The sequence below is a fragment of the Salmo trutta genome, chromosome 27 (genome assembly GCF_901001165.1).
Source record: "Salmo trutta chromosome 27, fSalTru1.1, whole genome shotgun sequence".
Taxonomy (NCBI): domain Eukaryota; kingdom Metazoa; phylum Chordata; class Actinopteri; order Salmoniformes; family Salmonidae; genus Salmo; species Salmo trutta.
The window spans coordinates 14,016,911-14,041,735 of NC_042983.1; the positions used below are offsets into that span (position 1 = coordinate 14,016,911).

General features: G+C 45.7%; 1 protein-coding gene and 1 long non-coding RNA gene across 3 annotated transcripts in view; both read left to right on the forward strand.

Annotated features, from left to right (window-relative positions):
- The window catches only part of LOC115164365 (septin-2), a 50,044-nt gene that overhangs the window by 9,789 nt on the left and 15,430 nt on the right, over positions 1–24,825 (forward strand). For both annotated transcript variants that reach the window (XR_003869906.1, XM_029716771.1), the window contains exons 6-7: positions 939–1,073; positions 1,240–1,357. Coding sequence is in view for 1 of the 2 variants with exons in the window: in XM_029716771.1 (XP_029572631.1) it covers positions 939–1,073; positions 1,240–1,357 (253 nt within the window). In the remaining variant the exon portion in view is untranslated. The remainder of the gene's footprint in view (positions 1–938; positions 1,074–1,239; positions 1,358–24,825) is intronic.
- On the forward strand, positions 2,041–3,223 carry LOC115164367 (uncharacterized). Its single transcript, XR_003869907.1, has 2 exons — positions 2,041–2,185; positions 2,357–3,223. It is a non-coding gene; the product is annotated as an uncharacterized LOC115164367 (long non-coding RNA).

Genomic DNA, 24,825 nt, shown 5'->3' on the forward strand with positions numbered 1-24,825 from the left:
TATGTTGATGTTAGTTCTGGCTGGGAGGGAAGCTGTAGGCGCCCTGCTAATGAACATGTTACCACGCCTACTGGCCCTGCAGGAAGTCATCAGAGAAAGCAGGTCAGATGGCAGAGATGATAGGCTGCATCTCGGGGCGGCAGCGTAGCCTAGTGGTTAGAGTGTTGGACTAGTACCCGAAAGGTTGCAAGTTCAAATCCCCGAGCTGACAAGGTACAAATCTGTTGTTCTTCCCCTGAAGAAGGCAGTTAACCCACTGTTCCTAGGCTGTCATTGAAAATAAGAATTTGTTCTTAACTGACTTGCCTAGTTAAATAAATAAAAAATACTCTGAAACAGCTTCCTTTTCTCCATGTTGGTCTCTCAGAGATGATAGGCTGCATCTCAATACTCTGGAACAGCTTCCTTTTCTCCATGTTGGTTTCTCAGAGATGATAGGCTGCATCTCAATACTCTGGAACAGCTTCCTTTTCTCCATGTTGGTTTCTCAGAGATGATAGGCTGCATCTCAATACTCTGGAACAGCTTCCTTTTCTCCATGTTGGTTTCTCAGAGATGATAGGCTGCATCTCAATACTCTGGAACAGCTTCCTTTTCTCCATGTTGGTTTCTCAGAGATGATAGGTTGCATCTCAATACTCTTGAACAGCTTCATTTTCTTTTTCTTATCCCTGGTTTTCAAATTGGTGCAGATGAGATAGAAGAGGTGAGGAGATATAGCCAGTTTAGGCTTTCGAGATGCATCCCCTTCGTGAATATATATATATATATATATATATATGTACTGTATATATATATATACAGTACATATACTCCCAAGTCTCCAAAAACCCACAATCTATTTCTGGAGGTGGATTTCTAGTGCAGACTGTGTCTCTGGTTGTTTTTGGTTTGATGTGTGTGTGTGTCTGTGTGTGTTCTGTGCTGTGTGTCCTCAGCTTTAAGACCATCATCCAGTACATTGATAACCAGTTTGAGCGTTACCTTCATGACGAGAGTGGCCTGAACCGCAGACACATCGTAGACAACCGAGTCCACTGCTGCTTCTACTTCATCTCTCCCTTTGGACACGGGTAAGAACACACACACACACACACACACACACACACACACACACACACTGCTACTTCTAGTTCATACCGCCATTTAGGCTAGGTAGGGGGAACATAATCACTTTCTACTTTTTATTTAGCTACTATTATTGATCTATTGATTGTATTTCTACCTGTCCCTGTCCAGTCTGAAGCCTCTGGATGTGGAGTTTATGAAGGCCATCCACAGCAAGGTCAACATCGTCCCTGTCATCGCTAAGGCTGACACACTCACACTGAAAGAAAGAGACCGCCTTAAGAAAAGGGTGAGTGGGGCACGTGTGCACACACACACACACACACAAACAATGCGACAAGCATGTCAGACATTCAAGAGTTTTCCCTCATTCCCCTAGGTATTTCATTTTTACACAGGTGTAAAAACATAGCATTGCCCCTCACTGAGATCACGATGGAACCAATGGAATTAGTGATGAGGTTGTTGCCAGAATGTTGAGGGCTGTATTAGCATCAGTAGCTGTTCTGTGTTGTTTGTGTCCTGAGCCATATGGCACTGTCATTAGAAAGTAGATTATATAATAATAATAATAATAGAAATTAGATTCTTATCAGCACACTGGCACGCTGGCTCAGAGGCAACTATGCAAGTCGAACATCCGTGATTGTGTGTGAATACGCACACATTTGCCTGTGTGTGGGTGTGTGTGTGTGTACATTTTTAATGATGCAGCTTGATTGCTGCTGGACAATAGCAGGCTTATTTAGAAGTTCAGAGAGAGATAGAGAGAAAAGAAAGAGCGGGGGAGAGAGAAAAGGGGGCGGCAGGTATCCTAGCGTAGAGTGTTGGGCCAGTAAACGAAAGGTTGCTAGATAGAATCCCCGAGCTGACAAGGTAAAAATCTGTCGTTCTGCCCCTGAACAAGGCAGTTAACCCACTGTTCCTAGGCCGTCATTGTAAATAAGAATTTGTTCTTAACTGACTTGCCTAGTTAAATAAAGGAAAAATAAATACAAATTAAAAAGAGGGCGAGAGAGCACAACATGTCCCTTCTTTCCAGATGCTTCCTATTGGAGCAGACCTGCATGCTTCTGATTTCCTGATATCTGGTCTGACATCACACACACCATGAGAGGTTTGTTAAGCTGATATAGCCCACGCTAGGCAGAGGAGAATGAGGCTGTGTAAATAGGATATCCTGCTTCTGTGATATCACTCCATCTCCCCTCATCCTCCTCTTATCTAATCTACTCCCTCCACTTTTGATTCTTGTGTTTGAGTCAGTTTGTTTCAAATGTTTCAACAGTGCCTTTTTCTCTCTGGTGGGAGGGATAGCAACCAGATCCGGACAGGGCTTGCATGTGTTTGTGCACTTGTGTGTGTAACATCCATCCAATAAAATCACTAGTCAAAATCTTATTGTCTAACTCCTGCCCACTACCCACTTCGTTTTGCTTGAGCTGTCTCGTTAGGTATACTTTAACAAGTTTGTTTGCTTACCTAGCAGCTGGAGACACTCTCCCCTCACTAACCCCTGTACTGGCTAGAACAGTCAGATACAGTCCCAGCTAGTATTATACATATGTTCAGTCCCAGACCCCAGAAACAGTGGTCTTCTCCCCCAGCGGGGAGGCCTCTGCTCTGGCATATATGGGGCCGAAGTGGGGCATGCCTGGCACTCAGGCCGGGAACAGCTCTCCTAGCTGGGCTCCAGTGGAGAATGGCAGACTCAGTCACTGTACAGCTGCTTTGTTGGAGGCCCAGATCTGGACAGAGCTGGTTCTACAGGAGTGTGAGTATATGTATGTGTGACTGCAGACTCAATCACTGTGAAGCAGCTTTGTTGAAGACTCACACAGACTGGTTGTGTAAAGTGCTGATGTTACAGATTAGTAAAAACACACACACACAATTCCTCCTCAAACGGTCTTATTTTTAAAATATTTTTTTGAGCTTTTACCAGATCAAATCGAATACACGTGTTTAGCAGATGTTATTGCGGCTGTAGCGAAATGATCTGTATAGGGTGAGTGTCCTGACAGTCAGAGGGGATGGAATGGGGTGAGAGAGGGACAAATTGCACACCCTGTTCAACTGTCTAAAAACTCTGTCTGTCGCATTAGTTCCCATGGTCCACTTAGCGTTCCCATAACAACTGTCAGTTAACAAGCAATTAGGATAAACAAAATGGATGGCCTACACAGATGTGCACGCTAACACATCTCAAACAAGTTAATTTACTTGTGTGGCTGCCAGCCAAATAGTGTTGCACTTCTGTTGTCATCTGATGAAAATGAAGATATTTTCTGCCCAACGTGTTGCACTAATGTATTTTCTGTGAAGGAAAACTATAGTTGCATGTCCCTGATCACTCTATTGAAGCAAAAATTCACTTGACTTTCAATATAAAATGCGACCCCTGTCAGTACACAGCTGGAGCTGCTTCCGCTTTCTCCCGTTGTGCTATTTACAAACAAACACATGACTGGCTCAACTGCTCTGGGGAACTACGTAAGCTTCATCATTTAGAATAATGTGACAGGTGAAATTAAGAACGCAATCTGCTTTATCTCCTAACGCATCGCACAAGTTGACTGCAGGTATTTAAAAAAAATAGCTACAAATATTAAAATGTATAGAAAAACTAGTTTCAACAATATTGACAATATTGAAAAACCTATTTCCAAATACCCCGGTATATGGTATACTGCTCAAGCCTAGTAGTGAGTTACTAGATAAATCATTATAGGTAGGATGTGGAGGGGGGCACTGGATAACACAGGTCCATATTTAGGCATGGCACCAAGCTGTCCATAAGGACCCATATTATTATATTTATTTATTTTGTTATCTTTTGAGATTTTTTTTTTTAGGGGGTAGATCAGCTTTAATATTGCAGATAGAGTGTAGCTTCCATCAATGTAATAGTCTGCATCAACTCTCGGTCTTCCTTTCCTGTGGGGGTCCTCATGAGAGCCAGTTTCCTCATAGTGCTGGTTTTTGTAATTACATTTGAAGAAATTTTCAAAGTTCTTGAAATGTTCTGCATTGACTGACCTTCATGTCTTAAAGTAATGATGGACTGTCGTTTCTCTTTACTTGTTTGAGTTGTTCTTTCCATAATATGGACTTGGTCTTTTACCAAATAGGGCTATCTTCTGTATACCACCCCTACCAGGCTGTATCAAATCCGGCCGTGATTGGGAGTCCCATAGGGCGATTTGGCCAAGCGTCATCCGGGTTTGGTCGGTGTAGGCCGCCATTGTAAATAACAATTTGTTCCTAACTGACTTGCCTAATTAAATAAAGGTTATATAAAAAAATGTTTTTTTAAACAGAACTGATTGGCTCAAATGCATTAAGAAGGAAAGAAATTCCACAAATTAACTTTTAACAAGGCACACCTGTTAATTGAAATGCATTCCAGGTGACTACCTCATGAAGCTGGTTGAGAGAAATCCAAGAGTGTGCAAAGCTGTCAAAGCAACTTTGAAGAATCTCAAATATAAAATATATTTTGATTTAACACTTTTTTGGTTTCTACATAATTCCATATCTGTTATTTCAAAGTTTTGATGTCTTCACTATTATTCTACAATGTAGAAAATAGTAAAAATTAAGAAAAACCCTTGAATGAGTGGGTGTGTCCAAACTTTTGACTGGTACTTTAAATCTGAGAAGTAGCCGTTATGTACTATTTTACACCTAGAGTTACTATACATAACTTTAACACATTTTATAAGAGATTCTCCAAAATTGAAATATTCCAGGCATTTATATATAAACTCCGGTCGTACCCATAGTCGTAGCATGTCAATCTTACCCATCGCTAAGCATCAATTACATACATTTTTCTATGGAAAATAAATTATTTTTCCCAATCAGTCTCCTGGATGCGGAAAGTTATTGGCTCTTTGTCTTGAATCTTCTGGCCAAGGTAATGTTGTGATGCTTAAAGTCTCTCTGTAACTCTACTCTAACTGCATGTTCATCTACAAGAGAAAGTATACAATCTGATGATTTACTCATCTTGGGTTTACTTGTTGTCCTTTGCACTATTTTGTTTCCCAGTTTAATCAGATAAGTAATTACATATACACTACGTGCTTCTGTGGCCCCTGCCGAGCACCGTAGTTGAGTACCAGTCCTCTGCCAGACTAGAGCAGTTGGGTGCCCCTCCCCTGGTCAATTCCACAGTAACTTAACAATTTTCACAATTTTTTTTACAAAAACACATTTACTTGAAGAACAGTGCAGATGCAAGGTTTGGTAACAGAATTACTGTTTGTACTGTTTATGCCATCATTCTGTTACCAAAGTTTCCATCTGCACTGTTTTTCAAGTAAATGTGTTTTTGTAAAATTTTCTGTGGAAATTGTTAAAAGTAGTCCTTGTGCAGAGATGTATAGTTTGTTTAACTTTGCAATCATTTGTTTGACATATAGAGTGAAAAATCTGAGTCTGTGTCACTCCATGCAATTGCCCTCCTGCCAGACTAGGGTAGTTGGGTGCCCCTCCCCTGTTAGACTAGGTAGTACAATACCCCTCCCCTGCCATACTAGGGTAGTTGAGTACCAGTCTTTCTATTGAGGTCAGAGAGGCAGCAGCCAAGAAGGTACCAGAAAAAGCCCTCGGCTGTAGAATGATTCATGACTAGAGTGTTTCCCCCTGATATTTATTTGTTTATTTGTTTTTCACTGGCCACATTCTCACCGTTTTACGTTGTTTATCCGTCAGCTAAATGTGTTGACCTCCCTTCATTACCAGTCCTACGCTCTCTGTATTATTAGGGGGAAAGAGCTTGTAGAGAACAATATACGTTTCCTGCAATGGGTCAAGACTATTCCGCCGACAAGCCGCCCTGCGCAATATCAACCATTGAACAAACCTTGCTCTCGTTCTCTCTCGCCATTCCTTTCTTTTGTTCTCTGTGTGCTCTCTGTCTGGTTTTGGTCAGTACATGTGCTGCAGCATTCTGTGTGTTTTGCAGTTGACCAACTTTGGTAGAGCAGACAGGAGAGCATTACAGTAGTCAAGCCTGCTTGTAATAAAAGCATGGAGGAATCTCTCTGTATCAGCCTGCGAGAAAAACAGCAGCACCTTGACAATGTTCCATAGGTGGTAAAAATATATTTTGGTCACATTTCTAATGTGTGATTTGAAATTTAGTTCAGAATCTAAAATAGCACCTAGGTTTTTTACCTGGTGTTTTATCTTTATTGTCCGTGAATTAAAATGTGCGGCTTGATTCTCTGTCTGTGCTTTGGCTCTAACAATAAGTACCTCGATCTTGTCTTGATTTATACGATACAAAATCTAATAATATATCCGTGGAGCTAAAATCCTCTAGTGACACAGAAATGTAAAGTTGTGTATCGTCTGCATAGCTGTGAAAATAAATGCTGTGCTTTCTGATAACGCTGCCAAGGGGTAACATATATAAACTGAACAGTACCGGACCCAAAATGTAGCCTTGTGGAACGTGCAATATGTATTTTCTCTGAGTTATGTATTTCCTCTGAGTTACACCCAATTCTGGACCTACGGATCATCAACAGCTTTCTGAGAAAGTTCACGTTCCATATGCTTATGCTCAACGTGCTGTCTCAATCTATTCGTCAAGGTGACTGGTTCACTTCAGTCAACCTGTCGGACGCGCTTCACAGGAGCAAGTGGTACGAGACACGGCTTTCCTTGTAACCCACCTAACCGAGTTAAGGTTCAAGATAATCCGGATAAAGAGCTGTTTGGTGCCCACACAGAGAATAGAATATCTAGGTGTCAAACTGGATTTTCTCTCTTATCGGGCTACACTATCGGACGACTGCGTCACGTTGTATCCAACAGTGCCTCGCCATGTTCAAGAGGTCACTCTCAGAACGTGTGTCTGAGTTCTGGGGTTGATGGCGTCCGCCATCTCAGTAGTACAGCTGGGACTACTGAGAATGAGAGACTTTGGGTTGCTGCCCTTCGTCTGTGTCCACAACGGCACCGCAATCGGAGTGTCTCTCAACTCTCCGTCACTGGACGAGCCCCTCGATCTTTGTTTCAGGCACTCCCTTAGGGGTACTGTCATTGAAGAAGGTGGTGATGACAGATACGTCACTCACAGGGTGGGGCGCAGTTCGCGAGGGAAGAGCAATAAATGGATTGTGGTCCCCACATCTCCACCATTGTCATATAAATGACCTCAAACTGCTGACAGTGTTTCATGCATTGATACACTTTTTGCCCTTCATTCGAAATTGTCACATCCTTGTCAGGACAGACAATACGACTCTACGTGTTTCCTTCTCTATGATTTATTCCCCTCAACAAGACATAGTAGCCCCTCGATGGCCAGGCAGGCTGTGGTTAGCGGAGATCATTCTCCTGCTTTATGAAGATCCCTGGCAACTACAGTTACACAGGGATCTTTTGACCCAGGCGAACAGAGAGATTTTACACCCTCACCCGGAACCCATGGCCCTCTGGGCCTGGATAAATCTTCATTCAACAGGCTTGCCTCGGAGTCATTGAGACTATCCAGAGTGCAAGAGCCCCTTCAACACGCTCACTGTATGGACAAAAGTGGTGTGACTGAAAACATATTCCTTTCCAATGCTCTTTAACTAAAAGTTGTATGCTTCTTGCACAACCTTTTGGACCACGCAATGATTTGGGTTGTCAATTAATTTTGGCCTTATTCTATACCGCCCGTAATGCGCTACACTACAAGTCCCAGCAAGCACTGCTAGTGCCAACGTGCTATGCCAAAGGCAGTGCATTGAAACACAAACACCCCTCCTCCCAGACCCACACCCACCCACGAGTCAGCCAGTGCGCTGTATCATATCATCACTAAACATTTGCAGCTGCCCTTAAAACGTTTTTAGGATAGGGGGCAGCATTCGGAATTTTGGATGAAAAGCGTGCCCAAAGTAAACTGCCTGCTACTCAGGACCAGAAGTTAGGATATGCATATAAATGGTATATTTGGATAGAGAACACTCTAAAGTTTCTAAAACTGTTAAAATTATGTCTGTGAGTATAACAGAACTTATTTGGCAGGCAAAGAACTGAGGACAAACCATCCAGGATTTATTTTTGAGGTGACAGTGTTTTCAATGGGTTTTCAATGTGGATCTAGATTTCTAAGGCACTTGCTTGCAGTTCCTATCGCTTCCACTGAATGTCAACAGTCTTTAGAAATTGGTTGATGTTTTTCTTTTGAGTAATGAAGAAGTATGGCTGTTCAGAACGAGGGTCGAGTCTAGTGTACTGTTGTGGTTGGGGTGCACGACCTGAAAGCTCGCTCCACTTTGTTTTTGTCCTGTATTGAACACAGTTTATCCTTTCTTAAATTTTATAGATTATTTACGTAAAAAAATACCTAAAGTTGTATTAGGAAAGTTGTTTGAAATATTTGGATCAAGATTACAGGTAACTTATTAGATATTTTGTAGTCATGTTGCGCGAGTTGGAACCGGTGTTGTTCTGAATAAAACGCGCCAAATAAATTGACATTTTGGAGATATAACGACTGAATTTATCGAACAAAATGACCATTTATGATGTTTATGGGACATATTGGAGTGCCAACAGAAGAAGATCTTCAAAGGTAAGGCATGAATTATATCGTTATTTCTGAGTTTTGTGTCGCGCCTGGTGGGTTGAATTATGATTGTCATGTGTTTGTTTGATGGGGTGCTTCCTCAGATAATAGCATGGTTTGCTTTCGCCGTAAAGCCTTTTTGAAATCTGACACGGTGGCTAGATTAACAAGAAGTTAGGCTTTAATTTGGTGTATTGCACTTGTGAATGTATGAAAGTTAAATATTTGTAATAAGTTTTTTTGAATTTCGCGCTCTGCAGTTTCACCGGATGTTGTCGAAACGTTCTGCTAGCGGAACCCCTATCCCAAACAGGTTTTAATGGCACTGACCAAATCTTCTACCGGACCGAAAGTTCAAAGTGTTTTAGGCTAAATGTCGATGCCAAGGTTTGGTTCCAATGTACACAGAAAATGTAATCTTGGTTATCAAAAATGTATTAGATTAAGGATTCACACCCAAGTATAAATTACTACTAAAGGACACTAGGACACACGGGCCAGTATAATTGAATCAACAGTTGAGTCATCTACTTTATGAAATTACACAGCCTGATGCTAAACCTGCATCAAAACACCATACAAATGGAATACATGTAGGCCTATTACAGCAACATTTGAGCAGTAGCCTAGGCTGGCTAATCAACTGCAAGACATTTTGAGCACACCATACAGTATTGCTGCATTCAACCGCACCAGTGATCCATGCAGCGCGAACAATGAAAAACATGTTTCAAGTTGAAAAGTTATTGTTACAACAACCTAGTGAACCTACCTACGTTTTTGTTATAGACAGTTTTTAAATACTTTTTGATTAGGTCGCAGAATATTATATCTGCAAGGATAGCAGGAAAGGCTGGACAAATATGATTTATCTCTTGTTTTATTTATGTTAAAATGCTATATACAGCATCCTACATTATGTGCGTTTATAAGTGGACATTATAAAGTGGTATATTTTTTTAATAAAACAATGGGCAGTTTGAGTTGCAGTTGTATGCATGTATTTTGCTAAAAGCAAACATATAGGCTATGTCTGCCTGTGAATTTGTTGTGTTTTTTCAATATTGCCTGTGCGGTGATTGAGTTTGACACCTGTCACGACTTCCGCCGAAGTCGGTTCCTCTCCTCGTTCGGCGGTCGACGTCACCGGTCTTCTAGCCATCGCCAATCCACCTTTCATTTTCCATTTGTTTTGTCTTGTTTTCCCACACAACTGGTTTACATTCCCTCATTACTTGTCGTGTATATAACCCTCTGTTCCCCCCATGTCTGTGTGTGAAATTGTTTGTTGTAAAGTGTTTGTGCACGCGACAGGTTCTTTTGTACCCATATTTTGTTGTTCTGGGTGCTGTTGGTTTTGCATATTAAACTGCTCCGGTTATTACCCAGTTCTGCTCTCCTGTGCCTGACTTCCCTGCAGCCAGTCATGCACCTCTTACAGAATTTCACACCCTGTATATGGAGTCAGCAGGAGCAGGTGCCCCTGGTATAGGGGTCGAGGAGCGCGTCCGGGAGCACGCGATGGACTTTCGGACCCTGGCTGCCGGCGCGGGATGGAACAACAGGGGCCTGATCGACCACTATCGCTGCAGTTTTCACCAAGACGTCCGTCGGGAGTTGGCCTGCAGGGACACCACCCTCACCTTCGACCAGCTGGTGATCTGTCCATTCGGCTGGATAACCTGCTGGCTACCCGCGGACGTCCAGAGCGGGGTCTGTCGGTTCCATCCCCCAGCACCACCGCTCCGATGCCCATGGAGCTGGGAGGTGCTGCGCTCAGGGAGAGCGAAGGAGGTTCCATCTCGTGCACCATCTGTGGCCGCAGAGGTCACACTGCGAGCGGTGCCGGGTTGGTTCCTCTGGGGGTCGAGGCAGCAGGCAGGGGACTCTGGCGTCACCCCAGGTGAGCCGGCACCATTCTCACCCAGAGCCCTCAGTTGCACACATGTTTTTGTATGTTACTTTTCCTGAGTTTTCCCCGCATTCCCAGCATAAGGCGCTCATCGATTCAGGCGCGGCTGGGAATTTTATAGACAGATAATTCGCCCATAGTTTAGGGATTCCCATTGTTCCAGTGGCTATGCCCTTCCCGGTTCACGCCTTAGACAGTCGACCATTAGGGTCAGGGTTGATTAGGGAGGCCACCGCTTCTCCGGGCATGGTGACGCAGGGGGGCCACAAGGAGAGAATCAGTCTCTTCCTCATTGACTCTCCTGCATTTCACGTGGTGCTAGGCCTACCCTGGTTAGCTTGTCATGACACCACTGTTTCATGGCAATGGAGGGCTCTCACGGGGTGGTCGTGAGAGTGCTCGGGGAGGTGTTTAGGGGTTTCCGTTGGTGCTACTACGATGGAAAGTCCAGACCAGGTCTCCACCGTGCGCATTCCCCCTGAATATTCCGACTTGGCTCTCGCCTTCTCTAAGAAGAGGGCGACTCAATAACCACCTCATCGTCGGGGGGATTGTGCGATAAATCTCCTGGTAGACGCCGCACTTCCCAGGAGTCACGTGTATCCCCTGTCACAGGCGGAGACGGCGGCAATTAAACATTAGTCTCCGAATCTCTGCGTCAGGGGTTCATTCGGTCCTCTACTTCACCCGCCTCCCCGAGTTTCTTTTTTGTGAAGAAGGAGGGAGGTCTGCGCCCGTGTATTGACTATCGAGGCCTAAACCAGATCACTGTGAGGTACAGTTACCCGCTACCTCTCATAGCCACAGCGATTGAGTCAATGCACGGGGCGCGCTTCTTCACCAAACTAGATCTCAGGAGCGCTTACAACCTGGTGCGTATCCGGGAGGGAGACGAGTGGAAGACGGCGTTCAGTATTATCTCAGGGCATTATGAGAACCTCGTCATGCCGTACGGGTTGATGAATGCTCCATCAGTCTTCCAAGCTTTTGTAGACGAGATTTTCAGGGACCTGCACGGGCAGGGTGTAGTGGTGTATATTGATGACATTCTGATATACTCTGCTGCACGCGCCGAGCATGTGTCCCTGGTGTGCAGGGTGCTTGGTCGACTGTTGGAGCATGACCTGTACGTCAAATCTGAGAAATGCCTGTTCTTCCAGCAGTCCGTCTCCTTCCTAGGGTACTGCATATCCACTTCCGGGGTGGAGATGGAGAGAGACCGCATTTCAGCCGTGCGTAATTGGCCGACTCCCACTACGGTAAAGGAGGTGCAGTGGTTTCTAGGGTTTGCCAATTATTACCGGAGGTTTATCCGGGGTTTTGGTCAGGTAGCGGCTCCCATTACCTCACTGCTGAAGGGGGGCCCGGTACGTTTGCAGTGGTCGGCTGAGGCGGACAGGGCTTTTGGTCACCTGAGGGCTCTGTTTATCTCGGCTCCCGTGCTGGCCCATCCGGATCCCTCTTTGGCGTTCATAGCGGAGGTGGACGCGTCCGAGGCTGGGATAGGAGCCGTGCTCACTCAGCGCTCGGGCACGCCACCAAAGCTCCGCCCCTGTGCCTTCTTCTCGAGGATGCTCAGCGAAACTATGACATGGGGGACCGGGAGCTGTTGGCTGTCGTCAAGGCTTTGAAGGCGTGGAGACATTGGCTTGAGGGGGCTAAACACCCTTTTCTCATCTGGACTGACCACCGCAATCTGGAGTACAATCCGGGCGGCGAGGAGACTGAACCCTCGCCAGGCAAGGTGGGCCATGTTCTTTACCCGTTTTGTTTTCACTCTGTCCTACAGACCAGGTTCCCAGAAAGCTAAGGCAGACACACTGTCTCGGATGTATGACACAGAGGAGCGGTCCATGGATCACACTCCCATACTTCCGGCCTCTTGCCTGGTGGTACCGGTGGTGTGGGAGCTGGACGCGGACATCGAGCGGGCGTTACGCACAGAGCCCACTCCTCGCCAGTGTCCAGCTGGGCGCCTGTATGTTCCGTCTACTGTCCGCGACCGTTTGATCGATTGGGCCCACACGTCACCCTCCTCTGCTCACCCTGGCATCGGTCGGACGGTGCGTTGCCTTAGTGGGAAGTACTGGTGGTCCACCTTGGCCAAGGACGTGAGGGTTTATGTTTCCCCTTGCTCGGTGTGCGCCCAGTGCAAGGCTCCCAGGCACCTGCCCAGAGGGAAGTTACAACCCCTACCATTCCACAACGGCCGTGGTCGCACCTGTTGGTGGACTTCCTGATGGATCTTCCCCCCTCACAGGGCAACACCACGATCCTGGTTGTTGTGGATCGGTTTTCTAAGTCCTGCCGTTGCCTCCCTTTGCCCGGTCTCCCTACAGAGACCTACGGTCTGCCTCCCCACTCACGTCTTCCGGCACTACGGGGTGCCTAAGTACATAGTCTCTGATCGGGGTCCCCAGTTCATGTCCAGGGTCTGGAGAGCGTTCATGGAACGTCTGGGGTCTCGGTCAGCCTCGCCTCAGGTTTTCACCCTGAGAGTAACGGGCAGGTGGAGAGAGTAAACCAGGATGTGGGTAGGTTTCTGCGGTCCTATTGCCAGCACCGGCCGGGGGAGTGGGCGGCATTCATCCCCTGGGCAGAGATGGCCCAAAACTCACTCCGCCACTCCTCCACTAACCTCTCTCCCTTCCAGTGCGTACTGGGGTATCAGCCGGTTCTGGCACCTTGGCATCAGAGCCAGATTGAAGCTCCTGCGGTGGACGAATGGTTGAAGCGCTCAGAGGAGACCTGGGACGCCGCCCATGTGCACCTGCAACGGGCCTTGAGGCGGCAGAAGGCGAGCACCAACCGCCACCACAGTGAGGCCCCGGTGTTCGTACTGGGGGCCTGGCTCTCGACCCGAAACCTGCCCCTGCCCTGCCGGAAGCTGGGTCCGCGGTTTGTGGGGCCATTCAAAGTCCTGAGGAGACTGAACGAGGTATGCTACAGGTTACATCTTCCCCCAGATTACCTTATTAATCCCTCGTTCCATGTGTCTCTCCTCAGGCCGGTGGTGGCTGGTCCAGTCCAGGAGTCTGAGGTGCGGGAGGTTCCTCCGCCCCCTCTGGACATCGAGGGGGCCCCGACGTATGCTGTTTGAGCCATCCTGGACTCGAGGCATCGGGCGAGGGGCCTTCAGTACCTCGTGGAGTGGGAGGGGTACGGTCCGGAGGAGAGATGCTGGGTGCCGGTGAAGGACGTCTTGGACCCTTCGTTGCTGCGGGAGTTCCACCGTCTCCATCTGGATCGCCCTGCGCCTCGTCCTCCGGGTCGTCCCCGAGGTCGGTGTCGGCGCGCAGCTGGAGCCGCGTGTCAAGGGGGGGTACTGTCACGACTTCCACCGAAGTCGGTCCCTCTCCTTGTTCGGGCGGCGTTCGGCGGTCGACGTCACCGGCCTTCTAGCCATCGCCGATCCACTTTGTCTTACACACCTGGTTTCAATTCCCCAATTACTTGTTCATTGTTTAACCCTCTGTTCCCCCATGTTTGTTTGTGAGTAATTGTTCATTGTAAGACGGTCTGTATTTGTGTGCTCACATATTTTTTGCATTTGATTTTGTGTTTTGAGTAAAGTACATTGATTACTCATATCTGCTGTCCTGCGCCTGACTCTCTTCACCAGCTACACACAGGATCTCATTACAACACCTGTATTTTGGGAGTTTCTCCCATTCTTCTCTGCAGATCCTTTCAAGCTCTGTCAGGTTGGATGGAGAGCGTTGCTACACAGCTATTTTCAGGTCTCTCCAGAGATGTTCGATCGGGTTCAAGTCCAGGCTCTGGCTGCCACTCAAGGACATTCAGAGACTTGTCCCGAAGCCACTCATGTGTTGTCTTGGCTGTGTGCTTAGGGTCGTTGTCCTGTTGGAACCCCAGTCTGAGTTCCTGAGCATTCTGGAGCAGGTTTTCATCAAGGATCTCTCTCTACTTTGTTCAGTTCATCTTTCCCTCGATCCTGACTAGTCTCCCAGTCCCTGCCGCTGAAAAACATCTCCACAGCATGATTCTGCCACCACCATGTTTCATCGTAGGGATGGTACTGGCCAGGTGATGAGTGGTGCCTGGTTTCTTTCCAGACGTGAAGCTTGGCATTCAGGCCGAAGAGTTCAATCTTGGTTTCATCAGACCAGAGAATCATGTTCCTCATCGTCTGAGAGTCCTTTAGGTACCTTTTGGCAAACTCCAAGTGGGCTGTCATGTGCCTTTTACTGAGGAGTGGCTTCCATCTGGCCACTCTACCATAAAGGCCTGATTGGTGGAGTGCTGCAGAGACGGTTGTATTTCTGGAAGGTTCTCTCATCTCCACAGAGGAACTCTGGAGCTCTGTTAGAGTGACTATCGGGTCTTGGTCACCTTCCTGACCAAGGCCCTTCTTCCTCGATTGCTCAGTTTTGCCGGACGGCCAGCTCTAGGAAGAACCTTGGCGGTTCCTAACTTCTTCCATTTAAGAATGATGGAGGTCAGTGTGTTCTTGGGGACCTTGAATGCTGCAGAAATGTTTTGGTTCCCTTCCCCAGATCTGTGCCTCAAAACAATCCTGTCTTGTAGTTATATGGACAATTCCTTCGACCTCATGGCTTGGTTTTTGCTCTAACATGCACTGTCAACTGTGGGACATTATATTTACCCCTTTTTCTGCCCAATTTTGATCTGGTCTCATCACTGCAGCTCCCCAACAGGCTCGCGAGGTGAAAGTCGAGTCATGCGTCCTCCGATACATGACCCACCAAACCGCGCTTCTTAACACCCGCTCGCTTAACCCGGAAGCCAGCCACACCAATGTGTCGGAGGAAACACCGTTCACCTGACGACGAGGTCAGCCTGCAGGTGCCCGGCCCACCACAAGGAGTTGCTAGAGCGCGATGAGCCAAGTAAAGCCCACACGGCCAAACCCTTCCCTAACCCGGACAACACTGGGTCAGTTGTGCGCCGCCCTTTGGGACTCCCGATCACGGACGGTTGTGATACAGCCCGGGGTCAAACCCGGGTCTGTAGTGACACCTCTAGCATTTCGATGCAGTGCCTTAGATCGCTGCCCCACTCGGGAGGCCCGCCTTTCCAAATCATGTTTAATCAATTGAATTTACCACAGGATGATCAATGGAAACAGAATGCACAGGAGCTCAATTTCGAGTCTCATAGCAAAGGGTCTGAATACCTATGTAAATAAGATATTTCCGTAAAAAAAAATCATTAGCAAACATTTCTAAAAAGCTGTTTTTGCTTTGTCATTATTGGGTATTGTGTGTAGATTTATGAGCGAAAAATATAATACATTTTATAATAAGGCTGTAAGGTAACAAAATGTGGAAAAAGTAGGGTGGCAGGTAGCCTAGCAGAGCAGGGGTTTACAGCCCCCAGAGGGCCTGAAGGCTCATTCCACCAGAGGTATGGCTACCTCTTGGGCACTGTTCAAAGGCATCTCTTAACAAGAGATTTGCGAGGCAGCATGTTGGGCCACCCCAGATACTTTTGAGGTTTTACCGACTGGATCTCACTGCACCTTCATTGGTGCATATTGTCCTCGGTATCGGAGCCTCTGAGGGGTGATGCTGTTGGAGCTACCCTTGCTTCGGAGAACATGTCTGAGTTACGGGAGTTGGCCATATCCCATAAGTAACACATCGAAACAAGTATTAGAAATATAGGGTCTATGAGAATATGAGTGAGATGTGTCACCGCTTTTTCCTGCTCGCAAGAGCATGAAGAAGAGACGCATGCTGGAGAATGACAAGTTGGCTGGCGAGTGGCTCCCTTTATTGAGGAAAGGAGCTCACCTCATTCGCCACTCAACCTGTCTGTCTCCAACAGACTCTGTGTGATTGGATTCTTCGAGCTTGTGACCCGCCCTAAGGCATATCCCATAAGTGACATATCTCATTCATATTCTCATAGAACCGGGGTTAAGCAAGTAACCCTACGTTTCCCTGGCTGAGATTGCAGTGGTCTGTAACTCATAAGTAGCCCTGAGCAGGATATATTGGAGAGTTTATCCTCTGTGTCTGTGATACTGCAACTCAGTGGCCTTGTGGTTAGAGTGCCTGACCTCAGATTGGAAGGTTGTGAGTTCAATCCCTGGATGAGTCATACCAAAGGCTGTAAAAATGCTACAGAAAGAGGAAATAGGCTCCTGCCCATGCAAGGCTACTTACTGTGACCTGGGTTTTTTTACTCATAAACCACCTCACTACTGATCTCTATCTGATCAGATGTTATACAGGAGCTGGTTTAGACTGGATCCTGTCTAGGACAATTCTACTGAAATAAAATGAGAATACAGAATTCTGGCATATCCTGCATCAGCTATAATGGACATTTAGCATTTCTAGACTGATATATGAAAAGAGAATACAAATGTTGATTCAGCAATGGGTTTTACATTATGTTGATGAGGGATGGCATGTAGTGCTAGTACACTGTACTGAATGTACTCACTAACCTGCTGTATCTGTATAGTAGCACTTGAGTTGGGTATTTGACTGCAACTGCTACTAGTAGTTTAGTATTCTGAGACAGTACATGGCCTCTGTAGTTTGAAGGGAGGAAGAGGTCAGAGAGGGCTAGAGAGCTCAGGAGGAGTTCTATTCTTGCAACGAGCCAGGGGACAACCAATTGTTCAGCCCTCTCCCCTTTTCTCTCCCCCGTCCACTGTTCTCACGGAAGGCAGTTTGGCCATGCAGCTGCCATATTTCACCCAGGCCACGGCCTGTGGTGCTGTCACAGCTTTCCCGTCATTGTCTCGCTCCTGTCGACTCCCCCATGAATCCTCAGTCCTCTCAGCACTGCTGCTACTGTGTGAACTAGCTCGACTACAGCTCCACAGGGATCCTGGGGGGGTCTTAACTTTTCTTGGCGCCGTTGTTTGAAGTGCTGTCACCATGAAAATGTTTAAGATTAACAGCATACATATTTAATCCAAAGATGGTAGAAATGGCTTATTTGATGGATATTACTTACCAAGCCAAGCAGACTTCCGTCATCATGAAGTGCTTTGAGAGACTAGTCATGGACCATATCACCTCCACCCTTCCTGACACCCTAGACCCACTCCAATTTGCTTACCGACCCAATAGGTCCACAGACGACGTAATCGCCATCACACTGCACACTGCCCTAACCCATCTGGACAAGAGGAATACCTATGTAAGAATGCTGTTCATCGATTACAGCTCAGCATTTAACACCATAGTACCCTCCAAACTCGTCATTAAGCTCGAGACCCTGGGTCTCGACCCTGCCCTGTGCAACTGGGTCCTGGACTTCCTGACGGGCCGCCCCCAGGTGGTGAGGGTAGGAAACAACATCTTCACCCTGCTGATCCTCAACACTGGGGCCCCACAAGGGTGCGTTCTCAGCCCTCTTCTGTACTCCCTGTTCACCCACGACTGCGTGGCCATGCACGCATCCAACTCAATCATCAAGTTTGCAGACGACACTACAGTGGTAGGCTTGATTACCAACAACGACGAGACGGCCTACAGGGAGGAGGTGAGGGCCCTCGGAGTGTGGTGTCAGGAAAATAACCTCACACTCAACATCAACAAAACAAAAGGAGATGATCGTGGACTTCAGGAAACAGCAGAGGGAGCAGCCCCCTATCTACATTGACGGGACAGTAGTGGAGAGGGTGGAGAATTGTAAGTTCCTCGGCGTACACATCACGGACAAACTGAAATGGTCCACCCACACAGACAGCATGGTGAAGAAGGCGCAGCAGCGCCTCTTCAACCTCAGAAGCTGAAGAAATTCGGCTTGTCACCAAAAACACTCACAAACTTTTACAGATGCACAATCGAGAGCATCCTGTCGGGCTGTATCACTGCCTGGTACGGCAACTGCTCCGGCCATAACCGTAAGGCTCTGTTGAGGGTAGTGAGGTCTGCACAACGCATCACCGGGGGCAAACTACCCTCCAGGACACCTACACCACCCGATGTCACAGGAAGGCCAAAAAGATCATCAAGGACAGCAACCACCCGAGCCACTGCCTGTTCACCCCGCTAACATCCAGAAGGCGAGGTCAGTACAGGTGCATCAAAGCTGGAACCGAGAGACTGAAAAACAGCTTATATCTCAAGGCCATCAGACTGTTAAACAGCCATCGCTAACATTGAGTGGCTGCTGCCAACATACTGACTCAACTCAAGCCACTTTAATAATGGGAAAATTGATGTAATCAATTTATCACTTGCCACTTTATATTATTTATATTAGATAATGTTTACATAACCTACATTATTCATCTCATATATATATACTGTACGCCATACCATCTAAACAGGCCTATAGGCCCGCTTCAAACATGGGAAATCACGCAGCTTATGAGTTCAGCAACACGTTGCAATATGGCACTTCTGTGGATCAAATTTGACTCACCCAAGTATTCAATTAAGTAATCCCGGCCTACCATAAACATGTACGTACAGTTCCATTTACAACCAGGAAAAGTAATAGGCTACCAAGTGCCTACATTCTATTTCTATGGTTATTTATTTAGATGATGATACTGATATGTAGCTATACCCAGGTGCGACATTTGGGTTCTTGCATTGTAATTATATTGAATTATGTTTATATCACGCTATAGCACAATAAACATACAAGTTTTACAACCGTGATGTGCAGAACGGCATCTTGGAACGCACAACTTGTCCATTCTTGTCACGGATGGCTATTGCAGCAGACGACCACACCGGGTTCCACTGCTATCAGCTAGGAACAAGAAGAAGCAGTTCCAGGGGGCACGCGATCACCAACACTGGACAGTTGAGGAGTAGAAGAACATCGCCTGGAACATGTGCAGCCCCCAGACCTCAACCCAATAGAGCATCTTTGGGATGAGATGGAAGGGACTGTTCGCAGCATGAATGTACCGCCTTCCAATCTGCAGCAGCTACGTGATGCCATCGCGTCAGCATGGACCAACATCCTTGTGGAACATTTCCGACACCTTGTAAAATGCCCTGAAGAATTCAGGCAGTTGTGGAAGAAAATAGGGGGTCTGATTCGGTATTAGATGGGTGTACCTATCTAGTACCGGTGTAATACAGAGTAGCTCAAAACATTACTAATCACAAATTGCTCAATCGATCATGATCATTTTCTGGTAAGAAAGTGGGGGTGCAGCTGCTCCGTTTGCTCCATTGATCAGGCACCTATGCTGGTAGATTAACATAGAAATGTACCTCATTCTCCAGGCTCATACAGTTACAGTGGAGTACAGTTAGCTAGTCAGCGAGCTGCTAAGGTATAGCTAGCCAGTCAGTCCTACACATACACTGTAGTTGGCTTAGCCTAGCATTAGCCTCAATGATCTGGATAGTAGCATTCAGTGGTGGAGTTAGCCAAAGACCTTGTATTGCCTCCTCAAGTCCTGCACTGTTTCTCTTTAATCCTCTAAGCTTCTAATGGGTATTTTCCAACACAAATACTCGGTGAACAGTGATGATGACCTCATCCTTACTCAGCCCTCTCTGCTGTGTATGTCTGTGTCTGTGTGGTCGTTGCCCAGTCCCTTTCCTCCCTAGGACGCAGGTGTATTTATTTTTCTGCCCTGTGGCAGTAATTGTGCCAGGGCATGCCTGCGCTTCTGCAGAATTTAAAACAATAAATATAAGTTTCCCTCCGTGGAGAGAAAATGACTTCAACACACAAATACCTCTTCAGGAGTGGATTAGGAACATGCCTTTTACAGTGAGATAACAGGATGAAGGAAAAAGGAAACCGCACACTGCTCTTGATAGTATCACTGATATTTAATAAGCTTACGTATCGGCCTAACGGCCTTCGTCAGAGCTTTTGTGAATTTTCTGAAAACTGCACCTCTATGTAGACCTAGCCCCACCCACATCCGTTCCACGCATGGAAAGGGGTTGGAGGCAAAGGAAAAATAAATAAGTGCTACCAAATATAACAATATGCATTTCACAAACACTACAGAAGTGTATAAATAACACGCATTGAACACGTCCATAAAACCCCAATGAGGACATAGCAAGTTTTCATTAATCATTGGCTATATCATACAAAAAACATCAGAGTAATCTTAAATAGGCACATAATTCATGTTCAAATTCACAACATAACATACATAGGCATTTCATCATTAAGTCCTTTGGGAAATAATGTCTGGGGGGTGAAAATCCCAAAACATTCTCTTTTGCTCAGAGTATAATTAATATCACCTCTCCTGTCTGATAACTTGACTTTCTCTATGCCACAAAATCTAAAGGTAGAAATGTCATGTTTTAAGTCATTAAAATGTACTGCGACTGGATAATCCCTGTCGTTTCGCCTGATTGAACTTTTATGTTCACTAATTCTCTGTTTGAGAGAGCGGGAGGTCTTACCGACATAGCAGAGCCCACATGGACATTTAATCATGTAAATAACATGGGTGGTGGAACACGTAATGATATCATTTATTTGAAACCGTTTTCCTGTGTGGGAGTGGCAGAAATATTCACACTTCATCATATTGTTGCACTGTGCGCATCCTCTGCATTTATAGCTACCATTTGGTAGAGGGCGTAAAAGAGCCTGTCTGATTTTCTTTCGTGACTGGCAGTTGGCATGAACCAATTTATCGCGTAAATTGCGACCTCTCCTATACACAATAAATGGTGGATTTTTAAATTCAGCCGGCAAAACTGGGTCCGATGATAAAATATGCCAGTGTTTCTTGACCACACCTCCCACTTTTCGCGAATTCAAAGTACACGTGCTTGTGAACATTATGGAGTGTTCTTTTGCTTTAGCGGGTCTTTTTTGTAACAATTCATCTCGTGTTTTTCCCAATGCCAAATTAAGAGCTTCATCCACACATTGTTGCGAATAGCCTCTTCTTAGAAACCTAATGCGCATCTCTGCTGCTTTTTCTAGATAATCATCTGTGGAGTGGCATATACGGCGCAGTCTGAAAAACTGGCTTCTAGGAAGTCCTCTTTTTAATGTCTCAGGGTGGAAGCTGTCCCCCTGTAATAGAGTATTTCTGTCCGTTTCTTTTCTATATAGAGTTGTAAACAGGGTTCCATTTGATTTCTCAATCCACATATCGAGGTAATGAACACTTTGAGTGTCACTTTCAATAGTGAATTTGAGATTGGGGTCAATGTCATTGAGTAGTGCCATAAAATCTGACAGCTCTTGTTCAGTTCCTTCCCATATGCATAAAATGTCGTCAATATATCGATACCACTTCAGGATTTTATTCAAAAATGGGTTTTCGTTTTCATTATTGACAAAACGTTCTTCAAATAGACCCACATAAAGGTTAGCATAGCTCAGAGCGAATGTGGAGCCCATCGATGTTCCATTCGTTTGGAGGTAGTATTCATCATCAAACCTAAAATAGTTATACTTCAAAACATATTCTGCCAGCTCTAGAATAAAGTTTGTTGGTGGATATTCATTAGTATCTCTGTCTCCCAAATAGTGAGCTAGTGCTGCCAGCCACACATGGGGAATGCTGGTATATAGACTCTCGACATCTAATGTGACCAGAATACAGTCTTCTGTTAAACCCGTTATTAGTGAGATCTTGTTTATGAAGTCTATAGAGTCTTTTACATAAGATGGAAATGCTTGCACATGAGTTTTAATATAAGAGTCTACAAAGTTCGACAATGGCTCCAGCATTGAGCCTATTCCTGCAACCACTGGTCTGCCTGGATAATTGCCTTGTTGTGTTTTAGGTTTGTGTAATTTCAGTAAAATATACAGGCATGGACGTATGGCACATTTACAGCAAAGATATTGATATTCAGGTTTTGAGATAAGGTGGTTTAATAGGGCTCCAGATTAGAGCATATATCCCTTTGGAACACCTGTGTGGGATCAACACTTAGTTTTCTATAGAAACGTTCATTACTGAGTTGTCTCTGAATTTCTTCTTTATATTTTTCATAGTCTAAAACAACCACAGCACCCCCCTTGTCTGCAGGTTTAATAACCAAATATGAATCTTTCATTAATTCATTAAGTGCCTGTTCTTCTGTTCTAGTGAGATTTTTCTGAATGTGGTTTGTTTGTCTCTTATACACTGACATGGCTTCTTGTTCGACTAACCTACAATAGGTATTAATCGAGGAGTTGTTAACCATGGGACACAATTTGCTTTTGGGCTTAAAGTGGGTACCAGTTCGTTGATGTGTTTCTTGGCCCGAAACAGTGTTTTGGTGAAATAACAGCCAGTTTCCTTGCATTTGTAACATCTTACGGTCACCGTCTGAAGTGGCCTGTCCAACACCCCTTCTAAAGAAAGACATATCATCTATTTATTAGTTTAAGAGACTAATAATACAAGTAATGATATTAGTTTAATAGTTTCTTCTTTGATTTGAAAACATTTATGTTCAACCTCTTTTGAAACTGTGAAACTGCACAGTAACAACCAGAACCAGACAGAGGTATTTTCATTAGCTCCTTTCAAACTCTTAAACTGACATGTTCCTTGGTGATTATAGCATATATACAGTACATTACTACATGGCTTAATTAATACTGTGTGTATTGTACTCTCCTTCACTCTCTGTGATCATAGGTTGAGGTGGGTGGTCTGTGGATCAGTCGAGAAGGGGGGAAGGCGGTGTACTTTCATTCCGTTGCTTTTTTTATATTAAGCGTTAATCCCACCAGTTACCTTGGTAACTGTCTGCCCCCCACCCCTCCACTCCCATGCCCCCTGGCTGGGCAGACCCACCAGGGCCTGTCCAGTCTGCCTGGTACAGTAATTACAGGAAGGACCTCTGCTCTAATGGTCCACTGACTAGGTCAGGAATGCCGATTTGATGTCTTTGTTTAAGTGCTCTTTCAGAACGAGTCACTCGTTGCTTCACCTCTTCTATTTCTAATCTGAAAGAAATAAGAAAGCTACTTTGTTTTCCAAGGCAGAGCTGTGAGGAGCTCTGTTAGCCTGGGCACCTGTACACCTGTATGCTACAGTACATTACTGTCTGGGCAGCTAGAGTATGGTGCAGGCATCAGGATGTCTGTATGAGGATGCGTCCCAGATGGCACCCTATTCCCTATATAGTGCAATACTTTTGACCAGAGCCTTATGTCTGAGTCTATGATTCCTACAGGATTAGCTGGAGCTTCCTAGGCCCAGGGGTAAGGGTCCATGGGGGCTATAGATGAAGCCGGGACATGGAGTCAGAGAGGCTAGTTGTGTAATGTTGAAAGGGTGGGGCACCCTCTCCCTGGCCATCTCGCTCCACCACTCCTCTCCACACACACACACACACACACACTCTCTCCTGCTGTCCATCTGACGCCAGATTATTTCAGCCCAAGAGCTGAGGCTGCAGAGAGAGAGGTGTGTGTGTGTGTGTGTGTGTGTGTGTGTGTGTGTGTGTGTGTGTGTGTGTGTGTGTGTGTGTAGGGAGTGGCGTTGGGGTCTAACACCCTCAGTCTGCTCCCCTCAGGGTGAGTATTGTTGGGGCTCTGTCACACCCGCTGACTCCATGGGGGCAGCAGGAGTGTTAGTCTCAAGACATTTACTGGAAAGACTAAATCATTTTGGATATTAAGTTAACAAATTCAGTTTTGAATGAAAGTTGTTTTTGAGTGAGGGACCTAGTGGAATCTAACAAGGAGTCAGCGTTTTGTCCACCCACTGACTCCCACGTTAGATGTGTAATGTGTGTGAGCCCAGTCAGTAAGAGCATGTGTGTGAGCCCAGTCAGTGGTAAAACAAAACAATAATCCATTTGTTGTTATTATTAATCTGTTCTAATATGTTATTATTATGTTGTTGTCAACTTCGTTGTGTATTGGATAGCTTTTTTACAGTGGCTCCAGAGGCTTTGGTCTGTAATGTTACATAAAGCTTATATCAAGGTTTTCCCAGCATAGACTTGGTGAGCTCTCTGGGCTCCCAATGCCTTGCCCTCCTCGCCCCGGGTCGATAACATGCCATTCGATTGTTTTTCTCATTGAGCTTTTCGCTTTGCATTGTTGATTTCATTAGACTTTGCTTCAGTGTATATTTTCACTTCCAAGTATTGTTCCCTGGTGGACTAGTTGTTTAGTGGGGACAAACAGTCCACAATGACAGACCTGAACAGGCTGTTTCTGCTGAGTCAGACCAGGAGCAGTGCCAGGTGGACAGACAGGGGCTGTGGTCTGTAACTGATTACACAGGATAACTCCCAAATGGTACCCTATGCCCTTTATAGTGCACTACTTTTGACCAGAGCCCATAGGGAATAGGGTGCCATAATGGTAACTGCCACAGAGTTTGGGACTGTTTAGCAACAAACACTTATGG